Source organism: Gavialis gangeticus, unplaced genomic scaffold (genome assembly GCF_001723915.1).
Source record: "Gavialis gangeticus isolate Ggan-Ray unplaced genomic scaffold, GavGan_comp1, whole genome shotgun sequence".
In the NCBI taxonomy this organism is placed as follows: Eukaryota; Metazoa; Chordata; order Crocodylia; family Gavialidae; genus Gavialis; species Gavialis gangeticus.
This window is the reverse complement of record NW_017729022.1, coordinates 57,888,025-57,907,237: the sequence shown is the minus strand read 5'-3', so window position 1 is coordinate 57,907,237 and position 19,213 is coordinate 57,888,025. Positions and strand designations below refer to the sequence as shown.

General features: G+C 38.3%; 1 protein-coding gene across 1 annotated transcript in view; it reads right to left on the bottom strand.

The window, feature by feature from the left end:
• CDK17 (cyclin dependent kinase 17) overlaps positions 1–19,213 on the bottom strand; it is a 184,850-nt gene that overhangs the window by 22,680 nt on the left and 142,957 nt on the right. The window contains exon 5 of the mRNA XM_019515050.1: positions 4,383–4,508. Within this exon, the coding sequence (XP_019370595.1) occupies positions 4,383–4,508 (126 nt within the window). The remainder of the gene's footprint in view (positions 1–4,382; positions 4,509–19,213) is intronic.

The following is a 19,213-nucleotide window of genomic DNA, read 5'->3' as shown; positions in this document are numbered from 1 at the left end:
TAGAATACCTTACCACCCTTCCCCTCCCAAATTGTTTCAATTCTTTTAATTTTTATCACTGTTGACATCATATTCTGTATGGTGGGGTGATATTAGAATGTTCTACACCTCTTTCTTGCTCAGTGTCTTTAACTGCCGTTTTTCTCAAAAACATTTTAAAGATCTGTTCTTCTCTTTTTGGGCTTATAGCAGGCCCTGAGCCCTTGGCTTTTCTCCTGCCTTCTTTCTCTCCCCCTCTGCTACTCACACATTTGATACTTAAAAGTAATGATCTGGGGTGACTGTAGGGTAATTTTCATTTATATTACTGTTTTAAATCAGCTTCGCACAATGCATGCAGCCTGCACAGGATCAAAACATACCCATTTCCAGGGTTTTGACTTAATAAATAATCAAGAGAACACTAAGACTAAAGAGTCCAAACCAAGCCATCTCTCAAGGTTTGGCTGCTTTTTCCATTTCTAATCAAGGTGGCTCTCCATGTCAGACTTAACTTTCTTCTTCCAGTGTGCTTTTACCCTTTTGTACTCCTACCTGAAGGGTCTTTCCTACAGTGTTATAGCCTCACCACGTGTTGAATGATGAGACCAGCTTCAGCACCTATTTTCAGTTTTCCATTTGCCCACTCAATCATAAGAACATTATACATTACATTCAGTACAGAGACACTGAACATCAGCATTTAAGGTTGCATATAGGTTTCCTTTATAAACTCAATGCATATTTTTCTTAAGTTTGTACAGGAACTACATTTTTGGGAGGCTCTTTTTATACACAGGACAGTGAATCTTCAGAACGCCAGTTTTGTTTCAGCAGAAAAAAAATGAACCCCAATTACTTGTGCTAGGATCCCTGGAAAATTCCTAAAACACTCTGAAAAGATAATTCATCAGAAATCCTGGTGCTAGAATCCATGTGAGGAGTTTGAATACATGCTGGCTCATTTTAGAATTTTTACTGTATATTTTCCTTCTCATTTATTCTGAGAACGAAGTCCGGAGTAGCCAACAATCTTGCAAGTGCAGAAAACAGAACTGGGGGTACATTTGTCATTTATTTTACAACAGTGTCCAGAGGACATGAATGTTGCTACAGTGGAGGTCAGGCATAAGCAGGATGAGGAACCATGGAACATTGATTTACCTTGTCCCATTTTTCCATTCTCTGCAAAGCATGTCTGAATTAGCACTGCATCAGGGAAATATAGTTGTTCTAACAGTTGTGAAGATATATTAACATGCATCATTAGCTACCCAATTTAATATTACATTAAACTGCTTCTGAAAAAGTTTGACAGCAAGCCGCTATACATTCCAACCAAAAGCTTGCAGAGCATTTCAGATGAATACAATTTTTCTCTAACATTAACTGAAATCAACCGTTGTTTGGTAGGCTGAAAGATGCATCTATACCAGGACAGATATTCTGTAACAGTCAGGACTTGCTGCTTTCATATTTTGGCACCAACTGTGATTATATATTTTTTTTTTACATGAAGACCACTCCCTGAAGAAAACTGTGTCAAACTCCTTAAGTTACTAGACAAAGCCAGTTTTCATTTTATTTTCAAAGGGTGCCTACACTATCTACCACTCATAAAATTAGTTTACATGCTGCAATACAAGTCTAACCTTAGGACTTCTATACATGTTTGGAAATTCCATTTATACCTGATGAATCACTAGAAGTGCCCAAGATGTTACACAACTGCATACAAACCACTGCACTTGTTAGTACATGTCAAAGCAATAAATGAACTATTATACATTGCTATTAACATTTTGCAGTAATCTCAGTTTTATGTTTGAAAGAGGACAGAATTCAGTCTAAAAGGTAACCACTCTTCAACATTTAATTTTTAATTTCTACTAAACCTTGAAAAAATTACTACTCTGCAAGCAAGGTAAACGTTCAATCACAAGCCCAGAATACTGAACTTCCTGAAAATAAATTATTTGTACATTTTTAAAAAGCAATGCAGACTGACAGAAAGGAGGGAAAATGCAGCACTTACATGCCTATAAACGAAACACAGCTGGCATATCTCATGTTAGACTCACAAGCACTCAACACATCTTTAAAATAAAGAACAACAACAAAAAACAACAAAAACAAAATAAAAACACAAAGAAAACCTTCCAATAGAAATGCCATTCCAAATGTGCTCTCTGTTCATTAGAGGGCACTGTTTTTCTTAGTTTAATTCTAAAGATGACAGCACTAAGCCTGGACAGCTTTACAACTTACATGTAATGAGTATGGTATGCAGATGCAAAGAAAAAAAAATCAAACTAAATATTATAATCTAAACCTAGAGAGGTTACTTGAGTACACTATTACATCAGAAAAGACAAAGATCCTAAGGCACTGTACTGGTCATTGCTAGCATGTCACTAATACCATACTATTCAAATGATTATGGTCAATAATCTACAAAGTAGTAAAACAACCATTTATTTAAACAAAGTGCCTCAGTGTTTTCAATAGTTTGTATGCAATCAATACTTAGATTGATCTTTTTTTGGCTGAATACCGGCAGCATATAAGTAAAATGTACAACAGAGCTTTAATCTCTAGTGGGGAAAACTATGTTACTGCACTCATTGCCTTGGTTATGGATATTATTAATTTGGAAAGACAATATTTACAGTTAAAACAAAGATACAGCACAACTGATTAAAATCAACCCAGCATGCATATTTTATATAGTTTCACAAGTACCTATTTATTTGACACCTAGGAAACTAGAATATTGTCAGGGTAAATCAAGAAGTTAGATTTTATAAAGCTGTCCAGTTTAAGTTTTTACATCAAGAAGTACTCCTGCCAACTGACACAGGGAGTTGATATTAGGCTGTCTGGATCTGGTTCTACAGTAAGAGTTGAAATTAGATCAGTAACAAATGCAAAATTACTAGGGCTGTGTGAAGCTTCAGTCCCCAATTCGATTTGGCAGAGTTTTGGCCCGATTCAGGGGCCGAATCTCTGAATCGAATCAGGAGACCCTTTAATCTCTCTGAACTGAATCAGAGCCCTCCAAATCGATTGAGAGAGATTTGGAAAGATTTGGCGATTCAGACATCGACACAGCTTCAAATGTGTTTTCTATATACCTCAGGGTACTAGGCAGCTTGTGAATGTTGAGATACTGAGGTGGATGGAGTGTCCCACAGGAGCACCGGGTGGGGGGGCTCCCCAGCACGCTTGGCAGCAGACCCAGAAGTGGACCAGAAGTACTTCCGGTCCACTTCTGCATTCGCTGTCGAGCACGCAGGGCCCCCCCCCATGCTCCTGTGGGACACTCCATCCATCCTAGCATCGCAGTATTCATGAGCTGCAACTGTTACCTTGAGGTATGTAGAAAAAACATTTAAATCTGTGCCTATGGCCGAATTGCTGATTCTCTGAATCAGCATTGAATCTTCAGGTTTGGATTTGGCCGAACTGAACTGGGGACAGTGATCCAAATCAACTAATCAAATCACTGTCCCCGATTTGGGCCAAATCCGAATCGAATACAGCCCATTTCGTACACCCCTAAAAATTACTATATTTGATGATCTATGTGAAATGAAGTAATAGTCTATTTCCTATTACTTAAAACAGGAGGTTACTATAACAAGTGGAATAGAAAATAGTAAGATTTACCATATTTATACCACAATTAGACATGTACAGCTCCCGACAAAAACATTTTAACTAAAAATACAATTAACTCAATCTAATTTTATATGGTATTTCATTTGTATTAACTTATATTCTTTAGTACCTAAATAGGCCTCTTTTTTTCTTTTTTCTTAAAGCGAAGCGCATATCTAGAATACCAATGTCAAAACAACAGCAAGACAGCAAAAACTTGATATGGTAAAAGAATCCAAGTGCAAATTTCTTTTGGGCTAATCTGACTTGGGTACAAAATATTATTAGTGTCATAGTATCTAGGAACATCATAGACTTGGTACTGTACAACACATAGCACAGAGACAATCTGGTCTGAAGAGTTTACATTTGGAGCTGGTAACATGGAAGCCAATGTGACTTTTGTCTCTGACTTCAATAGATGCCCTTAATAATAAATGAAGGGAAGAAAAGTCCACAAAACGGACAGAGGGAAGAAGAGAGAGAAAGAAAAAAAAGGAAAGATAAAGAAAGAAAAAAGGAAACTGAAAGGGAAAAATATCGTTTTAGCCAGTATAGTGCTGAGCTTTTCTATTAATTTCAATACAGAGTCAAAGATACTCAAGAACGTGCATGATCAAGCCTTCAATCCAATGGAAGTAAGAAAAACATATAATATACATGCATAGTATGTGAAGATGTGAATGGAATTGGGACTTTCTAAAATAGAAGAAGTTCATTTGGCAAGATGAGATAAAACTTACTAGTGATGCTCTACGAGAGCGTCGACTCATCGGCTGATCAAATGGTGGGCTATTTATCTGCAGTTTTTCTAGATATCCATCAGGTATTCTGATGTCTGCAGGCAGCGACAAACGTTTGTTCAGATCCTAAAGTGAACGTTATTAGAAGAACATATCAATTCAGAAATGAAATTCAGGTTAATAAAGTAATTTTTAAAAAAGATTATTCTATAATTAAAAATAATTTTGGGGAACTATTTTTCAGGAAGCTGCATTCTCCTATCACATATATGACCCACATGCTTCAGCAAATTGCTAAAATGGAAGATAAAGCAAGTTCAGGTATATGAAAAATGACTATTTTAATAGAATGAGTTGAATGAAATACCAAAAAAAGGGTAAAAGCATGTTAACTTTTAAAAATACGTTGTTTCAATAATCTATGATGCAGAAAAAAAAGCGAATCTGAGATTGATAAAGAAATCACTTTGAATACAAACAATGAAATCATAGTGTTTTCTCTGAAGAATAAAGATCTCTCAGACTTTGTAACCTGCCTCTTTTTTAAAATTTAATTATTAAAATAAGTTGGAAACAGGTTTAATCACACACATTCAGTTTCTACCTTGTAGTGCCAGAAATGGAATTATTTAAGCAAGAGGGCTTCCTCCATCCAAAGAATCAAATGCTAAACAATTTAAAATGTAAAATTTACTTTTTTGACATATTTACTGTTTCAAATACTTCTTACTATGTGAACTTTTAGAACAGTGGTGGATCAACCCCTGGCCTGCGAGCCAGATCTAGCCAGTGGAGCCATGCTGTTTGGCCTGTGGTGCTTCCCTGGGGTCTGGAAATTTTGTAGTTGGGGAATGGTGACTGCATTAATTGCCAACTTTCCTGCTGTCACATTTCCAAACCCATGGGAACCCACAGGCCAGGTAATGTGGCTTTATGTATTAGGTAAGTGCTCATCTGGATCTGGCATGCAGGGTCAGGCCAGTACATTAGATCATACCTGGAGACTGACCGTGTGTGCCAACCCAGTGCGGGATCTGACCCATCCTGTAGACCAACCCTGTGCTGCTAGTTCAGCCTACAAGGCTGGAAATTTGGGCACCGCTGGCTTTGAAAGCTGAGCTGAGTAAAACACGTGAGGTTTTCTGTTTAATTAAATTCTTCTTTACATTTTGCTCAACAACAAAAAGTACATTGTAAACCAGGTATAGTGCAACAAAAATGACATAACTTTTGGCAAATGGAAGCAGAAACAAATAACATACTGTATTTACTTGAATATAAGATGAGGTCCGTCTCCCCCAAAATCAGCATGGGGAAAAAGCCCCTTGTCCTGTATTTGCATACGAAGTGTAGAGGGGAGTGGCTTTGACTCTGGCCCTGTACCCTGCACTGTGCAGCTTTTGCCTCCTCCCTCCCCCATACTGTCAGGCCCAGCTTGGCTCTGGCTCGGGCTAGGGTCTTTCTTGGACATGGAGTACTGAATTCCTTTCCCTGATTGGCCAATCAGCAGTGCTGACACTGCTGCATGGCTAGGCAATGGCTGAGCTTCCATGTGCTGTGCTCTGGGAAAAAGCATCCCAAGCAGCATCTAACTTTAGGAGGGGAGACAGAGGGAGGAAGAGGCAGAGACTGAGGGGAGCTGGGGTACAGGTGGCAAGAAGGCTGTAGGGAGAAGGAGTGAGTGGGGCAAAGGGCAAGAGGGCCACTTGACCCCCACAACCAGTCACTGCTTTCCTGTGGAGGCAAGGAAGGGGGTGGAGGGGAGGGAAAGATTCAAGACATACCTCCAATATTTAGATTCTATACCTGGAAAATTATATCAAATTTGTAAATTTTCCATATATAGCCTGTAATAACAGGGAGGGGGTTGTCTTATAATTGAATAAATATGGTATTTGGTTTATCGATTTTCTACCGGTCATCTGCATTTTGTCTTTGATTTAAAGGATATCAGGAGCTGAGACAGCAAATATTCTCTTTAAGGGTCAGTTGCCATCACAGATGTATGTAAAACACACAATCAAGATACAAAGCAATGATGACAAGCTCACCATGTTATCAAAATAAGTAGTTAAAAAACAATGTGTCTAGTACCTGGCAGTACCTTCCCCTATACACACTCTACTCTAGTATCAATGCTCTTGGATGAGCAGAGAACGACTCCTGATTATTTCCAACTTGGGCATCTAAAGACCTCTTCATCTCCCCTACATTTCCATAGTAGTGAACATAGGGTAAGACACTAATGGGTCCCAGGTTTAAAGCAGAAATGAAGCTGCTGGCAGCTGGAATATTCTGACTGAAGAATTCTTGACTGGAATTTGTTCCTCCCCTTAATTCAACACAGGAAAGAGTTTTTGACCTTTAGGACAGGTTGCAAGACCTACCTGTTCTCTCAGACTCTGTAAGGTAAGTACAACCAGTCAAAAACCCTGACACTGAATTGATTCAATCTTCCCAGGTTAGTCTGAGCTGCATAGATTGAACCAATAAGCAAGCAAACAGACATTCATTTTTGATTCCAGAAAGGCAATTGCATGCCTGTCGTAGCTCAGGCCAGAACCCAGGGGGTGCTAGAGCATGCCTCCCTGCTCTGCTGGAGCAGACAGCTTGGGCCAAAGCTAGCCCACCCACCCTAGGAGGTTTGCAGGGGAGGTGCAAAGCATCTTGGGATCCTGGGGGACAGAGTTACCTTGAATTTGGAGGGGATCTGGGACAGAAGTTCTATAAACTGATTTAACTTAAATCAGTTAAGTCTGATACTACATCCATCCAGGTTCATTTTAAACCAGTTGCAACCATTTTGAAAGTGGTTTATGTGCACTGAACTTCTGCTGTGTAACAGATTTGAACCAGTTTCGATCACTTACACTGGTTTGTGCGTGATTTCTGTTCCTAGCCTAAGTGCTGAAGTTTTACGGACTAGTTGTCTTCACAAGAATTTAAATGTGGTGTTATATATGAATTATCTGGGAGTATTAACTGTACATGTATCTAAAATAATGGCTAAATAAATATTATCACTTTGAAATAAATACATAAAAGAAGTCCAATGGAATTTGGCAGGTGGAGTTTTGCACAAGGATGGGTGTACCACATTAGGCCCCTGAGGCCAACTGACTTTTGTAAATAGCCTATATATTATAGCCAAGGATTTGCAAACATTTTTGGTGATATGCTACTGAGGTCTGAACTGCTATCAGTTGGCTCACAACCAGATGACCTCTCTTCATTTCAGTCTCCACACGTCCTAGAGTGATATTAGAATCTTCTGCAAGTAAGAGTAGAAAATGATGATTGTTTTCTTTATTTGAGTGGCATTTCATGGAACAAGAGAAAGGCGCTTATCTAGCATAAGGGTTTTTTTTGTCCTTGCTGGATTTCAGTGTACTGCTGCAAACTTGGATAGGATAAGAACTTTTGAAAAAGTCACAAGAATTTGAAAAGGTCAAAAAGTTAATTCATTATAAGGATTATCACTATCTCCCATTGTGATTAGTTAATTTCTATAGTATATTTTTTCATCTTTTCCAAAAATCCATATAAACAGGTTTAAAACTGTAATGATTTTAAAATTCATATATCAAAATTGAAAGTTTCTAAGAAACAGAAACCTGCCTGTCAACAGGTCACTTACTCTGCTGCCTTCAGACATGCAAGTCAGCTCTCTTCCTAAAACTTTCTCGGGCCAATTTTTTTTCATCAGTACAGCCTTGAATTCACAACAGAAGAAACCTTCTTTTCTTTCCAGAGAGAAAGCATATCTCTGGCTTCTCCCCAGCATAGCAACCTGCTCTCTCAGTACTCTCTTGGAGGACTTAACCCCCTTTCTGTCTCCACCCTTGTTATCTGGTCATCATCACTTCCAGCTGGCCTCCAGCTTCCCAGTCACACAGACAATTATCCACTGACCAGCTGCATGTGGATCCAAGCCCTCATGGGGTTGAGCACCTTTACACTGCCAAATTGCTATTTTTTTTAGAAGTGAACCTTGAAATATTAGTAAAACTTTCCATCTTTTTTTCACTGTGTAGATATTCAACAACACTTCCTTTATGACAAGCTGTGCACTCAATTTCATACCAAATATAAAATACAGTTCATAGCATCATATCACTCTAGGATGTGTGGAGACTGAAATGAAGAGAGGTCATCTGGTTGCGAGCCAACTGACAGCACTTCAGACCTCAAAAGTGAATGTCTGCTCACTCGTTTATTGGTTCAACCTACCCAGCTTCAAGTAGCCTACAAAGATAGAATTTATTCAGCCTTGGGCTTTTTTGATGGTCTGTACTTAGCCTCAAGGTTTAATTCATGCTACTGATGCATTATGCAACAACATAACCTTCCCTTACCAGTTTTTAATATAATCAAGCTTAGTAAAATAAGGCAAACAGTGGAAAGGTCATCTTATTCAATGGATTAAAGCAGCAAATCATTAAGTTTAGTTTGTTTGTTTTTTGCGGGGGGGGGCTGTGATTTTTTTTTTTTTTTTTTTAGAAGTGTTCAACATCTGTATTTCTAATCTACAATTTTGCCTATGCAAACGATAACATCTCTGCCTAACTTATCATAAGAAGTATCAGCTTTTATCTCTCTCCTCATAGCAGTATATAAATAGGTTGGTGTGTGACTCAGGCCCCTGTTGTCTTCTGAAAATTCATAGAAAGCCTCCTTGACATATAATTTTCCAGCTGTTTCAAACTGTTATCTTTCAGAAGTACTACTATTCTCTGAATTTAGGTTTTTCAAGAACTCTTGTAATCATTTACTAGACAGTAGTTCATTATACTGTTTAAAAGAAGCAAGTTTGGCAAGAGGCTTCTGAACTAGTTAAAAGCTTTATGAAATTAAGATAAAGCATTATTATATCCAAGCACACAATTAGGACCGTTTCCTATTTCATGTTGTTTGCTGGACAGTACATTTTTAACTGACTCTGTAAAACAGGTCTTCTCAACTGGTGGGGCATATTTCAGAGGCTGATGCTGGAAAAGTATTCTGCCAATTGGTTAGGTACCACTAAGGGGAAAGGAATAAAATGCAGAAAAAATGACTCCAGAGAAGTTTAGTCAGGAAACAGAAAACTCTCACTGCTTCCTCTCAATCTTAACCCCACCCAGAGCAACTCCCTTCCACCCTTCTGAAAGACTCCTCTCCAGACACAATGTTTGTCCATACCAGGGCAAGAAAGTGTCCTTGGCCAGGATGGAGCCAACTATGCTCCATGTACCTAAACTGATAAGCACAGAAGTTTGTCATTAGGCCTCAGTGACCACCAGGGATGAAACCGGGGCACAAGCTTCTGGGTCTGATGTGCATTAGCCTGTCCTCTCTAGGACTGGTCACTGAGGCAGGGCAGACACAACCAAGATGGTGCTTGCTTCACAGATAATTCTGCAATCTTGAAGCCTGCCACTGCAGACCTGTAAGTGTTATGTGGAAAGAAGGGAACATTCACACTTTATGTTATTTCTCTTAACACCTTTTGGATCTCAAATACTGTCACTTTAACACTCAAGACCTAGTTATTAATAAGAGAGAGAGAGAGAGAGAGAGTGTGTGTGTGCGCGCGCGCACGCACACACACACACACACACACACACCAGACAACAAATCCTAGTCTAGTTTTTCTTTTGCTAACCTAAAGGATTGTGGTATACTTGTTTATCTGGCAGGGTGCAGAAAAAGGTAAGAAACAGAGGTGGAGGTTACTGTCAGAGGTGGAGACAAAAATATTTCAGTTACAAGAGAGATTTTTAAGTTCCTCCTCCCATCTCCCTTTGCTGTCAGGAGCTATGTGACATAATATCAGTTTGGCTCATTGAGCTTTGAACTTTAAATTCTTGTCTACTCTGCCCATAGTCCATAGTTCAGGGAGTGCAAGTATGTAACTAATTACTTATGTGAAGGCCACAGACTGACCCAGCCAGAACACACCCCCTGCCAAAAAACCCAAAGTCCCATGACCTATTTTATATACTTGATTCTCTAAACAGCATTTTTTACCAAGAAGAGAAAACAGATGACCCCTCTTCCCCCCACAATAAAGGGATGCCGCTGTTTATGTTTTTAGGAGCGCAGCTTTTTATCTATACACATGGATTTTATAAAAACAAATCTGTATTGAATCAACACAAACAACTGGGAAGGAGGGGTGTGAGAAATCCTTTGTTGTTGTTGTTTTTTTTTCATTCTCTGTTAAGAAAATATTGACACCCTGTAATGTTATCATGTAACGCTGTCATATAGAGTGCTTGAAGACATTAAAAAACCAAAACAAAACGGCGCTTCATTTTAAACTCAGCTGAGCCCAGCGAATGCCCAGAAGAGGCAGCACGTTACTTCAACCCGGCTTGCTCGAAGTCTGTAAAGATCAGGTGCTTTAGTGGGGCTTTTTTTGGCACTTTTATCTAATAGCTGATTGAATCAGCTTTATCTCAGTGCCAAAAAGCCCCGCTGAAGCACTTGATCTTTACAGATGCTGCAGAGCCAGGTGGAACTAATGCACTGTTTCTTCTGGCAAAATGTGTTTTTTTTTGCCATCTACAAGCAGCCATAAGGTAATAACATTAAAATACACCCTGCTCAATTTGTTAAACCTTTTTCGGGAACAATGATAACAAAAATAATCTCTCTCATCTCAAATCTAGAAACCCACCAGCTTTTTAAGAAAAAAAAGTTTTGTTCTTACCAGAATCAAAAGCTTTTTATGCCACCAATATTCTATGAAATAAATATTTAGAGTAGCCCTCTAAACAGCCCTCTTCTATTATCAATTTTACCTAATTATATTAGAAAGGAACAGTAAAAAAAGTTACTTGGATTGCAAGACAAACACTCAAATGCTAGAAGTTGCTAGTTTTTCCATTGCATATATGCCTTAATTTGCCAACTTCTGCACTGAATGAAGTGGGGATCTAGCAGAAAAAAAAGTAATGCCATCAGTACACATTGTATTATGATGTAAACTGACAAAAGAAACCAAATTAGGATTAGTAAAATCTGGTGTTTTCTACTGTGAATACCTGACTCTGCAATCTAAATTACACATTTTACAACATCTATTTTTTTAAACTTGATTCACTAGGGTTTGGGGGTTTTTTTGTGTCCAAGGAAAAAAGTAACATACAGTTTTGGGATGAAGTCTGAGATTATGGGAAGCCCAGTTTGGTTATCTTACCTCCCCACATACTAGCCCTGAAGTAGCTTCTTAACATGCATAGTTTGGTACTGTTAATTTTGAACACCTCCAGTTATAGTCCTTGAACTTTTCCTATATTACACAACATACATCCCATCAAATGCCATTCTCTCTAATTAATATTACGTGACTTCTCTGAATCTTTTAAACTTTTATTTTTAATGGTAAGGCAACTAGGATTAGACACTGCCATTCAGGTTGGGCAAAAGGATTCATTTAAAATCCAAGATTCAGATGTCCTCAGAGTACACATGTACTCTAATGTGTGCAGACAGATTCTCAGCAATTTTATTTCCAACTCTGACAGTCATCAGTAGTACTGTATTCAAAAACTCAGATTTTACAGACACGTAGATTATGAATACTGTATGCAAAATGAGCAGCCTTCACGAAAGTTAAAATAACTGCACTTTTGTGTGCAGTTATCTTTAACTTATTTTGCCAACTAAAGCAATCTGTAAGACAAAGCTACTGCTGGGTTTTTTTAGACTAAATTTTTTTCCGTTTGATTCTTCTGCAACTGCCTGTAGGGACATTTTGTCAATGGACAGGTCACACTGGCCAGTTTGAAAACAGGTGGGCTGTGAAGAATTTAGTTACTCTATTTGACAATAATGTTTTCAGACTTAAAGAATATTGAGTATGTTTCAGCAATTACTCATTTCCCAGCACTGCCCATCTAAACAGCTGGCATTACAACAGTAGGTTACTTTTATTTAAGTTTTTCGGCAAAATTCAGGTTAATCATATTTTCCTGCAGAGCAGGAAAAATATATGTAACAAATAAATATGTATCTTGATCCTGTATCAAGCTGATGTCCCACTTTGGCACTACTACAGACTTCAAATATTTAGAGCCTTATTTTTTATTTTCTTAAAAAATAATTATGGGGCCGTTCTTCCAAATGATATATTCAGAAATGTTGGGTGACCACAGAGAAAAGGAAACAATAAGCTTTCACTACTGACTGACAGTACCCCTCTCACCCCCACCTTTTTTTAAAAGCTGGGCAATTACCAAAAAGACATCAATTAGTTTTTTAAATGGTAAAACACCACCCACATGAGAGAGAGACAGAGAGAGAGAGAGAGAGAGAGAAAGAAAGAGATTAAAATTGCATGTGAAACACCCTGTGCTGGTTTATGCATCCTTCTTCTAATTTACCTCAAACATTTTGTGCCAGTTACATCAACGTATCCAAAATGACAAAGAGGCACTTCCTCCCCTCACAGTTTACCTTGCATTTTCTCCTTTTGTGTGTTATCTGTATTCTCAATGATGCTTTATCAAGGGTACAGAATCCTGATAATAAATTACAAACTCTTTTTAACACCTGCTTGGGAGCCACATTTACATTTGTTCCCATCCTGACTGCTCAGAAAGACTTATCATTTTGATGTTTATGGAAGAAAAACAGACACGCAGGTTAGAATGCTTTAATTGAACACACTTCTTTCTATCAGGTTTTCTATACTGTATGTTCTGGCAAAAAAAAAAACACGTACTGAATTCCCCATGCCAAGCCTTTTCTGCCTCTTGGCACTGTCAAACTAGGTTTGTTGTGGCATTATACATCTGTCCCAGCTACCCCACAGTACTTTATTTTGCGTGGGAAGCTGATAAATGCTTTCTGATCCTACTCCGTTTCCAAGAGCTGCAGTGCTGTCAAGGCAATATCAAAATTACTGCTCCTGTTGTTTCATACAAGTCAGAAAAAGAAAAGTAAGACTCCCGCTGTTTCTGGTTCTCTCATATTTTGTACTTCTTTCAGTCATTCTGAAATAATGTTGTGAACATCAGCTTCCTCATACACTAATCCACTTACGCTACCCCCATTTTTAAGAGTGCTATCACTGGCAACTTGTTTCCTTCTCTCTCAAATTTTTATTTCTCTAATTTGACTCAATATAATTTTACTGTTTTTCACTGTAGTTTTCTAACTATTCTCCTTACCCTATTTCAGCACAAACCTCCCAACTACTCCTCTTCTTGTATGTTCCTCTTTTGATCTGTAAATGTTCTTTCACATTACCCTTTATACTGGAAAGGCCCATATTTTTACCTTGTGGGTTGTACTTCCTCCCTATCACTGAACTCCTAGAATCTGTGCCAATGTGCACTTTTATCTACTTTCCTCTGCCAAAGATGCATTGCTTACATTTTTGCAAGCATAGGGTTAGAAGTTTTAAATAAACCAGCTTCCCCCAGTTTACTGTGTAGTCTCAGCTAAGGTTTGCCACACACCTCAGTTCTCTATTTGTAAGTAAGGATTCCAGTTACTCAGCCACACACAACGCTTTAACAGATATGGATTAAGAAGTAGTACCAGGGAAAAGTACTTTTTAAAATATAAGCTGTTCATGATAACTCTATCTTCTAATCGCTCAGTTCACTGAGTGTTTGATTCATGTGTATTATGAAAATTAGAATAATGGTAGCATTTTGTGCAATGCAAACAACAATGCCAATACTCAAAAATAAAAAGTTATAAGCAATAACAAAAGAGCAGTGCCCTCAGGAAGGATTTGTCACAACATTTGACTCCAGCTCCCACTGTGCTACAATATATATCACCCCAAGCAGGAAGAGGGAGAAAGGAAAACCAAGCCTACTTTCATTGTTATCTTCCATTAATGTGCAAACTTGCAAATTGTTGCTTTCTGTTATAGTGGTAATAGAAAGCAACAATTAATATTTTCCCCTGGAAAACTGGGCTACAAAATGCTGTCTATCCCTCATTCGCTAGAATGGCACAACATTTCTTTAAGGCTGTTCTCTTCATTTTCTGCTTCCCACACTCACAAGTGCAATTAAAGAAAGAATATTGAAATTCTTCTGTCAGTGAGATAGGATATGGTGAAAATGAAAGTAGCACCGTAGTACTATTAGAAGAAAAAACAACATCCCTAAACCATCTGGTCTCAAACACCGATGATTTCTTTAGATTCCCTGATTAACTGAGTTGTATTCAGGCATACGAGACATTTAATTTCCAGACTGTTAGCATTAGTATCTTTTTTGGTTGTACATGTTGGAACAAAACAGCAAATACATGAAATGTCAGGTCACATTTCAAAATGGACTTTTGGATACGGTCACTAAGGTTTTTTAAAGTCACCACAAGGAAGAGAACTGTACCTTCAAGTCTACAGATGTCAATCTGATTGCCCAACTAATCCACTGTAGGTCAAATCAAAATGATTTGTTCTCTGGTGTGAGTAAGTATCAGCCTGAATCAGTCATCTCACCAGTTACAGCTAGCGTTAGCAAGATATGTCAGCTGCAGCCACAAGCTGCTCACTAGTAAGTCATGGTACTTTTGTTTACTAAAGAATACTTAATGAGATCAAACAAACCACATCATAATGCTGTCTATTCTCCATGGCTCAATATTGTGTCATGTTTATCTTAAAAGACACTAGTTATTTGCATTATATACATTTTCATACATGCACTCACAAATAAAAATGTTCATAATCTCTTACATAATATCATGAAAATTATTACAAAGAAAGCTTTTCTTTATAACAGATAACTACAGAACTAATGTGGAAGTCAACAGCTTGTACTTATATACTTTCTGAGGATCCTACATGGTGTCCAGTTGTTTTTTTGAAAGCTGCCTCATTACATTTCATTACATTTTTGTAACGTAACAGAAATGGCACACTCAGAGCCAACAGGATTCTCTGCAGAATTCTGACGTAACAAGTCTGCTTGAGGCAGAAGTCTGTAGAAAGGACTAAAACCAAGTGTTTATCCTCATCACCATTATTATTTCATTAGACTATTTAGACTATAAAAACTTTGCTGCTGGGAAAATGAGAAACCCAAATCTACACATACCAAGAACCCCATTAATTCTTAACAATGTACAAAGTTAGTTACTTTATTTTTAAACAAACCTTGACTAATAAGCATTTTTGCCAATTACATTGATTTAATATTGTAATATTGACTGTGTAAGTTGCTTTCCTATTTGTATGCATTTATCTTATCATCATGCCCAGCCTTTCCATCTTGATCTTTTGCAAGATAAAAAAAAAAAGTCTCACTATTAATATGCAGTTATGTGCATGTCTTTTTGTTATGCGTCTGAACAGTGTCTGTTACAGTGGCTCTCAAGATCCTGCCAGAGATGTCACTGAAGGCAGGTAGAAAGAATTTCCTCACATAACTTCTGTTGAGCCAGGACAGGAAGCAACTATGGCTGCTGCTTTCCTGGCCTTACCAGTCCAACCTCACAATCTCCTCCTGGAAACAGAGGTTTTGAGACTGTCCTGCATCCCTGTTTCTTGGAGAAACAAGTGGGGTTAGCCTGGGAAGGGCTGTGGCAAGAACTCATGCTCGAGCCACGGCCCTCTGCACTGCCTTTCAGGAGACAGGCTTGGCCGGAGCACTCCTGTGCACTGACCATCCAGAACAGCTGGGTGCAAGGACAACTAAGGCAGGTAAGCTTACCTTCCTTTCCTCCTGCCTCCCAGGGGCACAGAGGAGTTTTTCAAAGGGCACAAAACTCATTACTTACATCTCTGCTCTTGCCTGCTCTAGGTTTATCAGAAAACCCCCATACAGGTAGGAGTGCATGGCAGCAGCCTGGCTGAGAACTGCTGAGGCAGTGCAATAGTGGTTCTCAATCAGGGCTGTTGCCAAATTCAAAACATTTTGGAGTAGCACCCAGACTCCAAAAGGTTGGGAGCCACTGGTCTGGTACAAGAACACCTTTAGGCACTGCAATAATAATAACAAACAATAACAATAATTTTGAAGTACAGCATTTTACTTGTTACTGGGAGACATTTTTTTAATAAAAATGAACACTTCATAATTAAAAAAAATCTGTCAGTTGCTAACATCCAGATTATAGTTCTCACTCAGAATGAGAGAAAATATTACCTTTAATAGATTTCAATATTTTAAAAGTACCTAATGGGTTATTATGCAATACTTATCTATCCTTAAGCCACAGGCAATGTTTAAATGTGAATCATATTACATGATTTATTGGCTTGCCACATCAACATCCTGCATCAGGCACACTCCCAAGCAAAAAAGGTAGTGACTAACACTTCCATCATATAGGAAATGTTCTACAGAGACTGGTTTACAACTAATTGTTTTATAACTCATATATGACTTTCCTTTACTGACAGCACTAACATATAGTCAATTGATGACTCCTTAAACTGGAATAAAGCTATATTTTTCTGCCTGGTGCAGGGGGCTGGACCTGATGATCTTCCGAGGTCTGTTTCAGCCTTACAATCTATGAATCTATAGTAAGAAACCTCCTTTTTAAAAGTAGCAGTTATTAAAATACAATTCAAATATATGAACCTGAAATAGATTTCCTCAGATTTTTGCAGTCATTTCCAAAATTAATTTAATTAAGAAAATACATTGCATAGGATCATAATTTCCTGTCCCTGTACTGATTATTTTTGTTCTGCATGGATTATTTTCTAATAAGTTAGTTAAACTACAGTGTCAAACGCAGAAGGTATTTACTTTTAGGATGCATTTAGATATGCCCTCCCTGAATCAGGATAACCTTTGTAGATCAGGACCTAACTAATGAAAAGATGGGGAAAACCATTTCCATCATGACTTCTGGTTTTTAACTGTACAAATAAAAGTCAGTGCTTGACAAATCATTTTTCCAGGAAATTTGCCATCCAGCCTCAGAGTCCACAAATGTGAAATTACCTTGGAGCAATTAGAGAAAACACATTTTCTCCCCCACACCATGACATTTATAAACCATTAGTTTTCTAGACTTTTGGATAAGGAGGTATTAAGAGAAGAGGGACTGTCTAACTTACCCAGTAAATATCAATGGCCTTTTTGATACTGATATTAAGAACTAGAAGTCTTAATGTCTAATTTTAACGCTTGGAGTCAGATTTTCCCGGCACAAAATCTATTTCTAGTAATCAACAAAGCAAATTCATCACTGACAAGAATATAAGGAGGTGTTACTTTAAAATTTTACAGTGGCTATGGCTATGTAGAAGAGAATACTGTAAAGCACAAGTCAAAAAATTAAGAATGCAAGGTTTAGATTTACTTATCTGAACATGGGAAAAACCTTGCAACAAAACTAATCTGGCATCTCTCCAGAAATAATGTTTAATAGTATTTAAAAAAAACCAACAACTCAAAAAACACTCTCTCACTATGGCTCATTTTGCATAAGCAGCCAAAAATAAGAATTTTGAATATCTGTTTTAGAAATAGATTTAGTAGAATTTAAACTCTATAGATATGCTGTATTAGCTATCCAAGAACAAATTAATAAGAATTATGCTTTTTATAATGCTTCCAGGGAAAAGAGAGAAGTTTTTCTTTTCTTCTATGGTTTTGGAATGATAAAAACATACTGTACTATACAACACACTGGTATTATGGCTAGAACTGCTTTCAACAATTGCAGATTCAGTAACTGAATTCCAGATGCACAAGGTTTCCACAGCTATTTCAATAAACTTAAATCCAAGTGAAAAATATAGCTATATATTTAAACAAACTGTAGAAAACACCAGAACTCTGATAAAAGGTATGCAATAAATCCTCAATTATGAAGTCAGTTTAAATGTAAGAAATAAATATATATTCACACTAAACTTGTGTTATAACTTGTGGTCAGAGGAGCTCTGATGTATGCCTTGGACTGTTTTTTATGGTTACTGTTCAGCATTTCAAGAAGCTCAGAGAGAGATGGAATTTAAAGAGAATGGGAAAAGGAAAAAAAACCTCGTAGTTCTGCGTTTGACTACGCAATGTTCTCATTCTTAAGAATTACTGAGTATTAGGCTCCTTATCACGCTTCAGGCTGAATTCTCTTAAGCTCTTTGGGGACTGCTGGCCCTTGAGGGCTGTGTTAGCAGGGTAAAAAACAAGCCATGCATCACGTGCCACCCCCCACTGAGTTTAAGTGCTGGTTTCTGAATGTTCCAATCACTTCCTTTGATTGTGTGGGAGGCAGAACTCACATAAAGAAAAAGACAAGGCAAGACGATGAACTTAAGATAAAAATATGCCTCGGAGGAAACCCTCTCTCTCTCCCCACTCCCCCCCCCAACAACACTAAGAGGAGGTGGCTGAGCAAGCAAATATTCTGAAAGAATTACAAGGTAAATACATCTTTCTTCTCTAAAGATACCATCCGTTAAGAATTCTCACTCTTGGAGCACAAAAAACTAAAGAGAGAGATCCCCACTCCCAACAAAAACTCAAAAGAAACTGCAGCTTAAGCAACAGCAATTCCAATGCCAACATGAGGAATTTCCTATAGGGTGCTGATAGACGTGCAAGTCCCTGCTCTAACTCATGGCGCTTTACATAAAGCACTATAAGTTAAAGCCCCCCCCCCCCCCACAACAGACGTTCACCTGTTGGGAGATTGGGGTGGGGAGGGGGAATCAAACTTACCTGCAGGAGCCCAAAGAGCTGCCCCTCTCCCCCAGCTCCCCCCCTCCACCCAGCTCCATGCCTGTCTGCAGAAAGGGAGGGGGGAGAGGGAGTGAGCTGCCAGCTGGGTTTTGCTAGGCCTGGGCGGGAGGGGGAGTGGAAAGGAGAAGTGCCCACAAGGCAGGAATCTCCAAACCACCTGCCCCACCTCCAGCT